The sequence below is a fragment of the Emydura macquarii genome, unplaced genomic scaffold (genome assembly GCF_026122565.2).
Source record: "Emydura macquarii macquarii isolate MOO-44397 ecotype Brisbane River unplaced genomic scaffold, CSIRO-AGI_Emac_v2 contig_1043, whole genome shotgun sequence".
In the NCBI taxonomy this organism is placed as follows: domain Eukaryota; kingdom Metazoa; phylum Chordata; order Testudines; family Chelidae; genus Emydura; species Emydura macquarii.
Window position 1 is genome coordinate 3269440 of NW_027131180.1, and position 16735 is coordinate 3286174.

The 16735-nt window shown below is 38.4% G+C and overlaps 1 protein-coding gene across 2 annotated transcripts in view; it reads right to left on the reverse strand.

The window, feature by feature from the left end:
- Positions 1 to 12945, reverse strand: part of KLHL15 (kelch like family member 15) — a 38615-nt gene extending 25670 nt beyond the window's left edge. Inside the window, exons 1-3 of one of the 2 annotated variants that reach the window (XM_067545044.1) lie at positions 12617 to 12945; positions 12282 to 12329; positions 3074 to 3785 (exon numbers count right to left, since the gene is read on the reverse strand). In XM_067545044.1, the coding sequence (XP_067401145.1) occupies positions 3074 to 3778 (705 nt within the window). In that variant the 5' untranslated portion in view covers positions 3779 to 3785; positions 12282 to 12329; positions 12617 to 12945. Of the gene's footprint in view, positions 1 to 3073; positions 3786 to 12281; positions 12399 to 12616 lie in introns of both variants that reach the window. The other variant, XM_067545046.1, reaches the window with a different exon arrangement.
- Between the last annotated feature and the right edge of the window lie 3790 nt (positions 12946 to 16735).

Here is a 16735-nt window from a genome sequence, read left to right on the forward strand (position 1 = left end):
CATGGGCAAACATGTTTTACAAAACATTCACTCTATATCGGTCTTCTCAGACATCCAAAGGATGAGCCTGGGAGCTTTAATTCATAACTTTGTTAGACACTAAAAATCATGGACTTAATAAAGGACATTGAATTTATGGCTCATTACAACAATATATAACCCACTAACAGTCCTTTATGCTACAACTGCAGAAGTGTTAAATGCCCCATCTTTTACACTGTGTTAACTCATGCTAAACAATCTGTTCCACCTTGTATTTAGCTGTGACACTCAGAGAACTAGTCTACATTTAAAACTTACAGCAGCACAGCCGTATCGATACAGCTATGCCACTGTAAGAGCATTTGTGTAGTCACGTTATGTCGACGGGAAAGAACTCTTCAGTTGACATAATCAAACCACCTAAATAAGCAGTGGTAGCTATGTCGGCAAGAGAACATCTCCTGTCAACATAGCGCTGCCCACATAAGTGTTATGCTGGCAAAACTTACATCACTCAGGATGTGCGTGTATTTTTCACATCCGACAAATGTTTTGCCAGCATAAGTGCTAGTGTAGACAACACCTGAGTATGTTTCCCGGACTTGAAGGAGAGCTCTCGAAAGCTTATCTCTTTTTCACCAACAGAACTTGATCCAATAAAAAGGTATTATCTCACGCATCTCATCTCTCTAATCTAATGTAAACATTTAAGTCATTTTTTAAAAATGTATTTAAGTGATTTTTTGTGTGTGCGCCTAGAGGCTATAGGCATCATATAAATTGAAATAATTGTATAGTTTACTTAATTCATAAGAAAACAAATGAAAATGTAGCAAACTTATCTCTAATGTAATTGCTTCTTATACTTAAAAAAAACTAATAAATTTAGGCATTAGTGTTTAACTATACATTTTTACACAGCAAAGGCCCAATCCTGCAAACTTCTGTTCACCCAAGTACCCTCACTGACATTTGGAACTACTTAAGTGAGGGTTTGTGAGATAATCTAACTCAAAACAGTTCTACAGGATAAAATCAAAATAATGTAGTTTAATCAATGTATTTATCAGAGACCGAAGTAGAACTACAAAGCAAATTACATACCAAAAAACACATTGAAGTATATTAATCCAAGGAGACTCTGGCAAAAGCAACAAAACTCAAAGTTATGACAGACTGTACAAAAATCATGTAATGGTAAAGAACAAAAAACTCTCACATAAGCTTAATATCCTTGCTTTTACTAACTTATGTCCCTCAGCTACACTGAGATTTTTTGTTTTCTTTTGTAATTTTCTAATATCAATAAATACTTGCTCTTTCAGAAGCTTGAAAACAACATTTCTTGTTTTACACTGTTCATTCGGCAATTAGTGGATCCTCTTCTGATCTTTGGGGCTATAGAGGATATCTGACTTGATTTGTAAAGTACTATGGAACTATAAGTAAATTATATAAAAACAACAAAATTATCAGCTAATGTCAACAGGACTACACATAACACGTAAACATAAGCATGTGTGTAAGTCTTTGCAGGATCAAGACTCTTACTCCCAATTTCTGAATATTTACTACTGGTGCTGATGCACAAGACAAAAAACCCCACTGCAGGTGTTTGGGTTTTTTTAACCTGCAAATGCAAACTATCTATGTTTTATTTATAAACTGAACAAATCCAATATGGAACAACGAGTTATTTCAAAGTTTGTTTTCAGAACTGTACACACTTTAGTGCAGACAACAAAAATTTAAATATTAATGAAGACCCATTCTCTACTATACATTTTCATACAGCAGTACAAAAGAATATTGACTTTTAATTGCATAAGAAGTATGGATTTAAAAAATATATTTTTAACTATTATGGACTAGAATAGTAGGTATTCTGAAATGAAAATCTGGCTCTAAGAATAGCATTTATTCTATACTGGACCCTTAAGGCTGATAAGTGGTGACTGAATTTGGAGAAACTTGCTCCTTGCTTGTAGCTGCTAATTTACCCAAAATTTTATTCCCTGAGCATATATATAACTGCGTTTTCAGTGAATCAGAAATCAACAGAGCAAAGTGGCAGCAGGAATGGATATCACTCCATAGGTCAAATTCTATTGACTTCCTGGGAACTGCACTGGTGTAAGCAAGAGAATTAGAGCCAAGAATATCAGTTAACCAATGAAATAGGAGATTTCGCTAAGTTTTTTTTCCTGCCCAATCAAAGCAATGACTTTTAAAAAAATTCTCTCAGTAAATGATAAAATGGATTTTTTTTTAATAAAACATTATGCTTGTCCAGATCTAATGTGAATATCTCTAGCTCAACTGAAGTATGTGGAGTTATGCTGTCACAAGATATGAGGATCTGACACTGTGCACACAGGCATGCACACAATCTCAAAAGATACTCTAAAATTTTTAAAAGTGCCTCAGTGAATTTGGAGTGTAAGTACCATTGCCTTTCAATGACACTTAGCAACTTCTGAAAATTTTACCGTATCATTTTAACCTAGATCAAATGTTGAGTAATAGGTATAGTTTTCTTCTTTTATAACATGCATTTATAGCACCCATCACCAAAGTATCTAGTGACCTCTTAATTAAGATGTAGATTTTTTTTAAAACATGTACACAATATCTATCTACAAACTAAAACTCAGTATGTGAGAAATTTTGATTATGCTGATGCCCAATTACAATAATACAGATCCTATCCACTTTGGGCCCCTCAAGAGTTTCTGAAAATCAAGCAACAAGATGTGGAAAGCAGTAAGAATGACTGAAATAAACTAAACTTCATCTGGATGAATTTACTTAAAATGTCCTCATCATAAGAAATCATTTACAAATCAACACTGTAAGCCTACCCGTTCTCCAGTTATAAAACATACTATTTTCTAAAATTAGAAGACATTACTTTCAGGTATTAGATCCTCTATATAGGTTATTTGCCAGGAAAAAATAAATAAAAATTAAAAAAAAAAAAAAATTCTCTCTCCCCCTCCCCCTCCTAACAGGTTTGGGAATCTTACCTATTTAACGGCATGCTGCCCTAGCTAAATGATGAATCCTGCCTATTGCTTTCAAATGCACCAACCTTCTCAAAAACACTGGATGGTGTCATCAAACAAAACCTGATGTTCTGAATGATGGTGTCGGTATGTCGCCAGCGTCTTCTATCATGCCGCAGCCAAGCCTGAACAGCCTCGTACAGCTCTATCTCTGGAAACCTGCTCAGATGATCATTATCCAAATAAGACATAAGCTTTTCAAAGCTCAGATAGGACAAGAAGTCAGGTCTGGACATGAGTGGCACAAAATTCTCTAGCAGAAAGGAGTCCAACTTTTCCCTGACTCCATCGATGTTTACACCAAAATCATCTAAGAGTCTCATAATTTCTGCACAGTTTTCTAAACAGATTTTTGCTAAAAGAAAAGAGCAGCAGAACTTCACCACCTCAATAAGCTGAACATACATGGCAGCCTGCAGAATCTCGTGAACAGTGTTCATGCTCAGTTCAATAGTTCCGTAGTACATGAATTGGAGGACATGGCTGAAGCCTGTGGCAGTCAGACCTTTCAAATGGATTTTATCTTGATCTCGCTCCCTCATGTCAGCTGTGAACATAATCCTGAAGTAATCACTCTGGGTGGCAAGCAGTGCTTTATGGGCCTGAAACTGGTGGTCTTCAATGACAAGAGTGACGTCAAGAAGCAATCCCTCCTCATACAGTGTTCTGAACCCAGCAGAGACACTGGTATCATGGATGGAGGAGCTAAACCCTTCCACGTCCCCTGCCATGAATCACCTGAAAAAAAGGAATAAAAGCAGAAGGAAAGAGTTATTTCTAAGAGTTTACTGAATACAAGCTTTTCCAGACCAGATGAACCTTAACATTAATATCGATTAGTTTATTTTCCTTAACATTTAAACAATTTTCACTATAACAAAAATGCTTAGGTGGTCCAACCTTTCCAGAAAATATCCATTTTTAATCTCTGAACTTGTTATACTGCCTTGAAAATCAACATAAACAAAAATGTAGCTAGAAAAAGTTTCTAGATATCAAATGTAAGATGATACATTATTTCAATTTATTTCAAATTTCTAGTGCTAAAAGCAGATGAATTTTCAAATGAAACAATATTGTACATATTCTATTGATTTTACATCACTCTATGGTAAGATAATTGTGTAATACTTCCAAAAGTTAGTTACACTGAATGTTTATGTTCATAGTGATCCCCATAAGGGCTTATCACTGGAGAGCACAACACACCCACTTAAGATATTAAAGACATCTGAAAGGAATGGAAACTTCCTCATCTTAAAAAAATAAGACCCAAAAGGACCCTGTAAAGGAATAATTTTTAAAAGCTTATCATAGTTGAAGGTGAAAGTATTTTAATTCTCTCTATTAGGTTGTTCGTGGAAACAAAGCATTTTGCACTTTGATCAAATTACTTAATGTCTACTTAATGTCTATCTTCCCCCACTGTAAAACAGATGATTTTTTAAAAAATCTACTTACAGTGCTATTTGAGAGGCCTAACTAGGTAACAAGTCTTATAAAGTGAAAAATATTAAGGCCATCAGAAGCACAGTTGAGATTAAAACTCAGCAAATACTTCTCTATATGCTGGGGGGTGGGGGGGGGAGGGGGCGGCTCGTAAGGCTCAACTGCATATTAAGCACTTGATGATTTTCAGATGGACGGTACTACTACACGTGCAAAATATTGCATAGCAAAATATACATGGGAGTAGGAAATTTTGAAAAGTAAGAGTATGATGGGACACCACTTTATAGAGATTTGGAAGACACTTCTTCAGAAAAAAAGACCATATAAAAACAGTTATTCAATGTCTAGGATTTACTTAAATAGGCAGAGTTTCAGCCTTAACACTGAATTTTCTGGCTTTTTCCAGTTTAAGGCAAGCCATTAACTTTGATGTGTGAACATTTTTATATTAATTTAATAAAACTGCCCTTGACTGTTGCAGGAAATTCAGAATTATTAAATACAGAAAACTAATTTAATTTAATTTAAAAACTAAATGGGTTGATGATAGAAATTATTTAAAACTGAAAAATATATTTTAAGTTATAATGATAAATTTAAGAAACCACTAATTTTTTAAAATTATTTCTATAAAACTTAAATATAATTAGTTTTGGTAATTTTTAAGTATTGTGAAGACAAAAATAACTCACGCCTTGTATGTCAAGTTTCAGAGTTTACTAGAGTGATCATAACGTTGTCCTCACTCCTCTAAACCTCACACCATGATAGCTGTCATTTTAACTGAAAATTATTAGAAGAGACTCTGTATGTAGTGCATCATCGCTGTTCCTTAACAGATAGCACAGCATGGAAAAAATGCAGTCACCCATTTGCCCACCTGAAGTTCCAATAATGAGTGGGCGTTAGAAGCCCTACAAAAAACATTAGTGCTATTCCCACATTGTTGGATACTGCTGGCAATCTTCAGGCACAGCAGCACTGATCACAGAGGTGTGCTCTGCATAAAAGAAGGGTTAATCCCTGAACCCTACTCAAATTTTCATCAGCAGGAGCAGCAGAGTGAAAATGACAATTATCCCAGTAAGTTTCCTTCCACTATTCATGATGGCTACATTTAGGGACAGCAGATAAACAGGTATGATCCCCCCCCCCCCCCAATGTCAATTGGCAGAGACAAGAGACAAACTGTCCACCATCACCCCAACACCTATAATCATGGGACATCATACCTCTGCCACTATTGTTCCTGCATATAGCATGTCCCCAGCAGCAGAATGAAAACAACTGAAATCATGTCATATTCCCTCCTTTGCTGCTCCTACTGAGGAAAACTACTATGACAAGCAGCTGAGGAAGAGTACTATTAGGGGAGCAAGGGGAAAAAGAACCATGCCCCAAGTTCCTCACCCCCACCATCACCTCAGAAGGAAAAGAGCAAAAAAAAAAAAAAAAAACCAGAAAAGTCCTCTCCCCAGCTACTATTCTCCCATCTAAAATGCAGAGGGAGGAGCTGAAACTCACACAGATGAGGAGTGGATAAGAAAGTAAAACAACAAATGAGGAAAGAGGAGTTGCCTGGCAAAAATTAAGGAAAGTTCCCCTGGATGGTCAATGGCAGCACATTTTTGTCTGGTAACAACTTAACCCCTCACTCTGTGAACAAAGTAGAAGAGACAACAAAGAGTCCCTAAAGGAAGGGACTTTTTCAAACCACACTCTGGCAAAAGGAACAATGTCAGTAGGCTCTACGGATGCATCTGGCTCATCCGTCTTGTTTTAATACATAGATATCATGATGTATGGCTTCTGGAGTTAAAAGAAGGAAATAAACTGGTAAATACACAGTGCCTTGAAATTCTTCATAATGTTCTAAACAAAGCTGGAAGATAATTAAACAAGAAGGGTGGAAACACACAGGAAGAGATTGGCAGAAAGAAAAGGGACAAAAAAAATGCATCAAGGGAGTATTTGCTGATTTGCACTGCTGCTCTTCATAAAGATTCAAAGAAAATAAGAGGGAAACATTTTAGCATAGTGATTGCATTCAAGATTTTTATCCATCCTTCCAACTGTGATCGTTAAATGGTTAAATAACTGAAAGAATTTGGAAATAAAGTATCCCCCTTAAAATTTTGAAATTATTCTATTTGAAGAGTAAGATGGAGGTGGAAGACATCCCTATAACACACACAAAAAAATAACCCTGACTTCAAAGAGTAGCTGCTAAGCTTCCACTGACATCTTCAGTTTCCAAAACATCTGCCATCCTGTGCAAGTGAGAGACTGGAACTGGAAATCAACTCTAAGACTCAATAATGGTAGTGCAAAGTGCTAAACACAGTACTATTACCTAATGTTTCAAAAAGAGTCTAATATTACAAGTGCTGTTCTTTTTTTAAAAAAAAAAGTAGAACAAAGACAGATGAAGGATTATTTTTTGTAAATATTCATTTACCTATCCCAAAATATTTTGCCTTCTGTATGTCAGATACCATTAAACTCACATGTCAAGTTTGTGACCAGATTTTTAAGAAATGTGGGAGAAAAGATACTGAAGGAGACTCCACCATCTTAACACAATGTAAAGCTTGTATTGAGAGAGTGGAAAGGAAAAATAAAAGCTATGCATTTTCTACACCTTTAAACGCATATCTTGCCACATAGCAATACGTTAATAGGTATGCAGAGCCATTTTTTTTAGTGCAAGCCCAACATAAAAAGCTCTCTCTGAACCACTAACTTATGAATAGCATTAAACATGGGTGGACTAGTAAGGTAGAGTCAGGGATAGGGAAACTGGACAATTCAAAGAAAATATGGTCAATTGCTAAAAACGGATATCCTCAGTCTAAAGCAAACAGCATGCAATAATATAGTTTGTTTAAATACCGAGTGACATAAAAAATTCCAGATGCAATTATTTTTCTAAAGCATTTTTCCATTCCTCCCACACACATATTTGCAACCTTAGATGTAATTCTATTCACGTGCTACAGCCAATTTCTCAGAAGACAAGATGAAATGAACTTTTTCACATTTTCAATAAAAATGCAAAATTTAGGCTTCACATTTCCTCCGCCTAAGCAAATTGCTCTGTAATGCGAATGGGTAGTGGTGGTGGGGAACTTTCCTTTTCCCCATGAGACTAGTGTGCTTCTGTCTAAAGGCAATATGTAGTCTAATATATTCCTACACCATTCTATCACAACAAAAAAATAATCCTCTTGTCTGAAGTAATTTCTTCCCTTTCCTGGTTATTTACAAAGGTGCAATTTTCATTTCCCCCATCAAAGAGGAATCTGTGCTATCACGGCAACTGACCTCTAAATGTAGCATAGGAAGTGGAGATTCTCTGCTAGAAAATCAAAAGAGAAAAAACCTTAACCTTCTTAGTTTTTTTGGACATTTTTCTCCTTTTTGCACTTTATGCAGTACATCTACTTTACTCTGACTGGAAAAGTACTGCCTTTCTTGGCACAATTATCACAGCTGTAGGATAAAGATGACAAGTAAGCACTGAAGACATTACTCCAGATTTTAAATTTCTTGCTGCTGATTGTGGAGAACAGCACTTCATCACAGTGACCCTGGAGCTCCTAGTCACAAGTGAAAGAAGAAATGAAAATTAATTCCATAGAAAAAGTCTACTGAAAAGGGAGTTCAGCCAAGGATGAATTTGGCCTGCAATCTGTTTTGTCTTTAAATCCTCCAAAAAGGGGTATTACCTAGAAATTAGTTTACAATAAATAAAGGTTCATTTTTTAAATGCATTCAAGATTACAAAATGTTTCTAGGAAAATTTATTGTTTTAGGAAGGTGCTAACAATGGCCAGTGTACAATACTTCAGTTGAGGGCAAATTTCCTTTCCCCTTACTGATGTGTTTTATGACAATTCAGTTGAGTGAGACTGAGGAAGAACTAGTAAGTTTCCAGTTTATAAAGTAAGAGGGAATGTTTCTTCTTTCTACTTCCAAGAAATTCTGAAAAAGCATCAATTTGAACCCTTGAATATGACTAACACAAAAATTCTTCTATCATAACGTTATGCCCAAAACCATTTCACAGAAAAATATTTTACTAGCCACAGTGCTAGTCTTATTTTTCAGAAAATTGAGATTTAGAGCCTATAATGAAGTCTGTTCTATATTTCTCCCTCTTCCATCAAAATCCATCTAGCAAAATGTAAATATACTTGTATTTTATGAAATGCACACAGTGCAACTACTTTAGGACTTAAGACTTGGGCCCAGTTTTCAAAAATGCATGCATTTGCCTAACTTCTGAGCACAAATGCAGTATTCCTTGAGTGAGTGGTCAGATGTATACAAATGCATGTGAAAATAGGATGTGTACAGTTATATTTATATTTGCAAATTAGGCATTCATAATTACACACTTATCTTTGAAAATAAGACTTTTGTCTGCTGTAAACGGATAAACATTAAAAATCCAGTTACAAGTAAATAAAAATTAAGAATTGAATGTTTTTTATCATTGGTGTATTTATCACTATAAAGCATTGGCTACACTACAGTTTTTCTTCATAATTTCTCACTGGTGGCAGCAACAACTGAAGTGACATTTGAGGGAAGAAATGGTAACGGGTCAACACTAGTGTTCTTCATTGCTATACAGCTGAAAGAACTGCACTCTTACAATAGCAGGAAATTTGAAGTAAAATGTTAGCATATTCACAGCCTAAGAACCTATGATGTAAAAATTAATTTATGTTTCAAAGACCGTTCAGCCCTGCACTCTCCAGGGTTCTCTAATAAGTTTTGCCAAAATACACATTGACCCTGGGTAAAATTTTCAAACATGCCTTAAGAGCGTGCAGTCCCATTTTCAAAAGCAATGTAAGCATTTAGCTGACTAAATCTCATTGAAAGTCAGTGAGACTAATGCTCCTAAATACTTAAGTCCCTTCTGAAAATGAGACTTGGGTGCTTTTGAAAAATTTTACCTCCATCTTATAAAAGTTTCCCATAGATGCTAATATCATTTCCATTAGTTTAATTCATATGGTGCTTAAAACTGCAGTGGTAGTTGGCATGCTCTCCTCAAAAGTACTACCTATGTTGCTAACACAGATTCAGTTGAATTAAAGTCAGCAACAGTGGAAAATTTTCAGGTAATTGCCCAACTGCACAAGGGACCATTAGGCTTATGTTTGAAGTATTTCCAAAACTGGTTACATAAACTTAACATGGATTATCCACCATGGTTACACATCATACTACAACTATACTAGAACCCTACTAAGGAAGGGAGTAGACTTTATCATCATTTGAACAACTGTGAAAGCTAGGAAAAAAATAATTGTTAAAAATACCGTTGGCTGCAATGGACACAAATGCTGCTATGTTCCGAGTGGCAAAGATTTCAAAAGACAAGCAACGTAGGCATTTAAAAATTTTTTACCCATTGACATTTTTGGAGTTTCATATTATAAGCCAATTTGGTCTTGTCTGCATAGCTGAAACCAAACCATGTTATAGTCACAAAAAGATCAGAACTGTAATGTTGTTTGACAATATGGTTCCAATACATCTGGACTTTAGGTAAGAGAAAGCATATCATCATGTGGTTAGTGCACTTCCATCTTATAAAACGATTCACAGCATATTAAAATTTGCTTCAATAGATGGGCCTTTAAAACTGTATTTTAAGATTATTATAAAGAGAATGGTTTTGATAGAAATGTGCTTGACAAACATTTCAAAGCACAGCTATAGCTATAGGACAAACAGGCAATCAAATGTAGTTACCAATCCAGTCAGAATGCCCCCTAACTCCGTACCTAGATCACCTAGAGCTCCTGTCTCAGTAACTTGCACTACAGGAGCTTGAGCAGATATTATGAAATTTTTTACTTGATATGACCATGTTACTAATATCCAAGGGTAAACGATTGGCCCCATTGAAATCAATAGAAATTTTGCCATTGACTTAAATGGGGACAGGATTTCACCCTAAGTAACACATGTTGAATGTTACAACGAATGGTATTTGCCTTCCTTTAAATTATTTAGGTATGGGACAGGGTATACGACTGTCCAGCAATTATTTAATTAGTTAGTGTTTGCATATTCGCCAAGCCATGCAATGAATGTCACAATCAGATTTAACAGTAAATTAATGATAGTCAAAAAGTGATTTTTCAATGTAAATTTGTCTTTATTGACAAAAAGCTAGTTAAATGTTGCAATTTTAATATGAAATTTCATCTAACATGGATAAAGTAGCAAGACAACACTTTGATATCTAGCAGCCCTACATCTAAATTGATCAGTTTATACTGACAAACTTAAGGGTTTGAACTGTAACATATGGAAATGTAGTATTATAATAAAACCCACAAAATTCTAAATTCTACTGAAAACTCACTTTACCAAGTGCAGAACAAAATAAAGTATATTCATTCCACCTTAATTTAGTGCAAACTTTGTACATAGTTCTTGCTTAATCTTATAGTAGTTTTATATTTCCCTAGTTCATCTGGGAAATGGAAAAGCTTTAAGAATTTTTAAAAAGCAATAGTAATCGACTCTGGTATTTATTTAAATGCTTTGATAAAATTTGCTAATCCTACAAATCACATTGTAGAAATTAATAAAATTTTTCCTCCCTTGCTGATTACTAAGCAGACTTTTTTTAAACATCTGTATTTTTGGAAGACTCCTACAATTTATGTAACTGGCATATTTAACACAATTTCTGAATCAAGCCTCAAATATCAAATTATCCCAATGTATGGAATAGCAATTTTCAGAGCCAGGAGATAGTTTACTGATATAAAAATCTTTGGATTCTTCCCTTAAGTGGCATGCTTTCCACTAAATACTAAGTAGTGATCTCAGTCCACTTGCTAATGGACAAGTATTCTCAACAGAAAACCCTGGACAAGAGTTGAAACCAGTGAGCAACTCTGTTGCTAACTTCAGCACATAGGCCTGGACTGAATGAACATGGAAACTGACTGAACTAGAACAGGGTGCACATTGGCAGGAATGGGTGTGGGAAGCTTATAGATTGCTGTTGGCCAAGCCACGTGTGTTTTGTGGAAAGGATTCACTCTACAGGGCTTTTCCCATAGCTAACTAACCTTGCTTTAAAACAGAGAGATTTGAAATGAACACACTAATTCAGTCTAGACCCTGCCAGGACATAAGCCTCAGCACTAACCAGTTCATATATCCTCACCACCACGCAGCTCAGCTCGCCATTGACGATTTTCCTGGGGAGTGAGAAAGCCCGATGACTGACCACGCTACTCTCTCTCTCTCTGGACGTAAGAGGAAAGGGGGGGGGGGGGAAGCCCTAACAGGGGGGTACCTAGTTTCTCGCGACACCGTTCTGGGTGGCAAGAAAAAAAGAGCCCGGGGCGGTCAGAGAAAGACACACGCCAGACGAACGCGAACCCACAGTGCAGCCGGTTACACAGCCCCTGAGCATCCCCTCCCCACCCACCCACACACCCCCACCCAGAGTCACCCGAGAGACACCTCCCCCCCCCAACACACGCAGAGTTACCCCCTACCTTGCCGCTGGAGACACGCAACAAGCCTCTCCCCCTCCACCCCTCACACGCGGCGGCGGCGGCAGCAGCCGGCGACTGAGCGGGGCGGTCCCCTTAGCCCCGCGCATCAGGGACGGGGGAGAAAACGGAGGCGGGGGCGCAAGGTGCGTGGAGCAGCGGGTGTGTGGCTGGGGCCGCCGGCAGCAGCGGCGGCGGCGGCGGGGCGGGGCGAGGGGATCCCGGCCGCGGCTTCACCTACCTCTCAGCAGCAGCGGCGCTGAAGACGCAGCTCCTCCTCCCGCCGAGCCTGCAGAGAGGGGGGTCTCGCTGTGACATAAAGCCGGGCAAGGCGGCGGCGGCGGCGCGCACTGAGGGGCTGAAGAGCCGGGCAAGGGCTGAGGTGACGCCGGGGCGGAGGGGTCGCTGCTGGCTGGCTGGGCCCCTTCCTCCTCCTCCGCCGCCGCCGCCTCCCCGCTGCGCCTGCGAGGGAGACGCCGCCGCGGCACTGCCCAGGCACCAGCGCTCCCGGCCCCTCGCTCGGCCCCGGCTTCACCCCCCGGGCCCCGGCCGCGCCCCCCTCTCACACTTGTTTACCTTCTTCGCTGCCTAGCACAGCCGCGGGCGCCATCTTCCCCCAACGACAGCAGGCCCGGGCCCCCCGCACCCGGCGTCACTTCCGCCCCCACCTGCCCGGGGCGGGCGAGAGAGAGAGAGAGAGAGAGAGAGAGAGACGCAGAGACGGACGGAGCAGCGCTCCGGAGTGGGGCGGGATCCGCGGGCGAAAGCAGCTGCCGCCCTCCGCCCCTTCTCTGCCTCCCACTGCACCTTCACTGCCACCTCCTCTCTATTCATTGCGTCCCACACTGCTCCTCCACTGCCCACCCATCCCTTCTCGGCCTCTCACTGCTCCTCTACTGCCTCCTCCACCCCTCTGCTGCTTCACACTGTACCTCTACTGCCACCCCCACCCCCTTATTGACTCACATGCTGCGCCTTCATTACCACTCCCACCCAATTCATTGTCTCACACTGCGCCTTCACTACCACTTCCACCCCTTCATTGCCTCCCACGATACAATGCAAGCATAGTTAATAGTTCTATTGTTTTTGTGATATCTAGAATACTTTTATCCTTAATTTATAGGCTCACAGACTTTAAGGTCAGAAGGAACCATTATGATCATCTAGTCTGACCTGCACAACAGAACCTCACTCTCCCATTGCTGTCATAGACCACTAACATAGGACTGAGTTACTGAAGTCCTCAAATAATGGTTTAAAGATTTCAAGGTACAGAGAATTCACCAGCAAGTGACCCTGTGACCTATGTTGCAGAGAAAGGCAAAAAACTCCCAGGGCCTCTGCCAATCTGCCCTGGGGGAAAAATTCCTTCCCGACCCCAAATATGGCAATCAGCTAAACCCTGAGCACGTGGGCAAGACTCACCAGCCAGCCACCCGGAAAGAATTCTCTGTAGTAACTCAGAACCCACCCCATCTAACATCCCTTCACAGGCCACTGGGCATATTTACCACTAGTAATCAAAGAGCAGTTAATTGCCAAAGTAGGCTGTCCTATCATTCGATAACTAGTGTATATTTCCATTCCAAAGTTTGATAGATACATTGACAGGGATTAAATTATTTATAAAGTCTTCTTTATTCAACCAAAAATGTTCCATGTGATTGTTTTTGGCATTTTCATACTTTATTCACATCTTTCTATAATCTGTAATACTGCAAAACAATGATTTTGCATGAGTAGAAATACACATTGATAAGGCAACTACAATTAAACGTTGCATCATATTCTCATTACACTTTATGCATCCCAGTTACATGTTTCATCTGTGGTTCTCCCAGCAGTGAGGTCATTTAAAAAAGTTACATTTGCACCATATAGATTGATGAAAAGTTATGAAACAATATTATTTTCCATTTTATGTGCAAAATTATCCAAATGTAATGTACATTTCATTATCAATAGCAATATCTTTGGTTATAATTTGTTATGATGATCTTTGCTACATTTTCATTTGTTTTTTTTTTTAAAGAAAGACTATCAGCAATATACTTCCTCTATACATAAAATAATTCATTTCCTACACTTATTTTGGGAAAGGAGAGTGAATATTAGAGTTTGTTAAAGTGAGAGCTTAAAACATAAATTAAAGCCAGGTAATGTACACCAGTTTTATGGTAGCTTCACCGCATCTCAGTTTTAGGGCCTAATATCTTCTCCATTGACTTTAGTTAGTTACACACATAGGCCCCAATCTTTTGTATGTGAGTAGAGTCCCATTGACTTCAAGTTACAAATGTGTGTGTATACAAAATTGGGGATGCAGAGCACATGCAGAATCAAATTTTTCAGACTGCCAAAATAGCTAAATTATATGGTAGTCTTGTAATATGAATACATGTCCACCTGGAATTTAAATCTCATAGGGCCTCCCACAGAAATCCATCAAGGGTCCCTAGTTTTTGCTTAATAAGGAGTGCAGGATTAGGATCTAGATTAAATTAAGTAGTATAAATAAATAATACACAATATGACACTAATTTCAAAGCAGTGCATAAAGTTTTCATTTTCCATTCTGTACTTCTTATTGTGGTAGATTAACAAAATGGGGTTTTAGGGAAAAAAGGTGTTTTGGTGTTGGATTTGAATCAACCAAGGAGGTGAATTATTTCACAAGAGAAAGGCAAGAGTTCTAAGTGTAAAGGTTGCCAGCTTTGGCCCCAATCTTGCAATCAAATCTGTTTAGGCAGACCCTTGTGTTTGTGTGAACCCGCTGAACAGATCCTATTGCAAGAATAAGGCCTTAGTTTGTTTTTGTTTTTCAGCATCTGAGTTGCTGTACCTAATTCTGAGAAGATTTTGTTTTTGAGAGGTTTTGATTTTTGTTTTTTTAAATATTCCATATGAAAGATACTGTCGGTATGTAAAACAAGCTGTTTATTCCTGGGGTAGAGATTGTGTCTTATCTTATGTTCTATACATCACCAACCACACAGTCTACAAATAATAATAGCAATAGTGAAAGAAAAAAATTGCAATTTAAAAGTGATATCAGATAGATAGTCAGTAGAGAGTATTAATATATATTTAAGTGTATCTTATAATTACAATAAATTAAATGACCTGATACAGTCTAAATGTGCACATAGCTATAATGCATGTAACCACGTTGCTATCATTTTTATCCTCATGCTTCCTCCAACTGTCCATTCTCTAGTTTGTTACCCCATCTATTGAATCTTGCCTTAAGCTAGGCTCTTAGCCTGGCACAGTCACATTTTCACTGACAAATTTTAGCACTTGCACTGATCTAATTGTAAAATTAGGACTTATTTGTGTGCAGAACAAGCAAAATTGGTCCTCTCTGGGTGCTAAAGTAATATAAATAAATAATGAAGTACCCAATCAGTAAGGAATTAAATACAAAAGACAATCACCTTTGAAATAATGGTCTTTGTAACTGGAATGTTTAAAAATGCTCATTTAACAGGCACCCATTATAATAAAAGTAATGTAGAGCTGTATGTAGAACCAAATTAAAAACCACACACCTTAATTTACTATAGAATAAAATTACCTTATCTCCTGTCGACTGCTGTTGTCATTTATCGTATGTGATTTTTAATACAAATTTGACTTATTTCATAGCAATTGCTGTTTTAAAAAAAGAGCCACATTATACACTTATATTGTAAACCCCTTGGGGCAGGGGCTCTCTACTTTGTTTGTACAGCACCTAGCACTATATGTGGTCCTCCTTTGACTGAAGTCTGTAAGTGCTACCACAAAATAAATATCTGTATTCACTGTGAAAAAGCTCCCACTGTCATCAATAATTATTATTTTATAGCAAATCTCATACTTGGTGAAATAAGGTGGATGAGGTAATATCTTTTATTGCACCAACTTCTGTTGGTGAAAGAGACAAGTTTTTGAGCTTACACAGAGCTCTTCATGTCTGGGAAAAGTACTCTAATATCCTGGGACTAACACAGCTACAGCAACACTGCACATAACAATACTTGGTGTTCTTCCTGGAGGAGTCAGGTGATTATGTGAGAATCTCAGACTTTTGTTTTCTTGTTTAAATAAGGGCTTGTCTCTACACTTCAGTAGCACAGCTGTGCCACTGCAGCACTTAAGTGTAAACCTACCTGTTAACAGGAGAGGCTCTCACATTAGCATAGATAATCCACTTCTCTGAGGAGTGGTAGCTAGGTCATGGACGAATTCTTTCAGTATGCTAGCACTATCTACGAGGAGACTTACATCGCTGGGGTGGGTGGATTTTTCACACTCCTGATTGATGTAGTTGAACCAACCTAATTTTCTAGTGTTGACCAGGCCTAAGTTTCTAGCCACCTACCTACCATTCCTCCAGGCTTGTATAGAAAAGACTAAAAACGTGAACCCACAGGCACAAAAACCAAAAGACAAAAATAACCCACAATTTATTTTTATTTTAATCTAATGATTTATCAGTCATATTTTTGGAGTGAGAGAAGACCCCAACTTCTGATTGTCAAACTGTTACTGGGGGGCACCAGGAAGCCCCCAAATCTAGTAAGGCCCTCAAAGCTGTGCTGGGGTCCTCCGCTTAGTCTGTGCCACCCACAGCGGCTTAGAACGAGTGAGGCTGAACGAATAGAATTCCCACGTTCCCTTACTTCCTTTCCGCTACTAGCGCTAGGG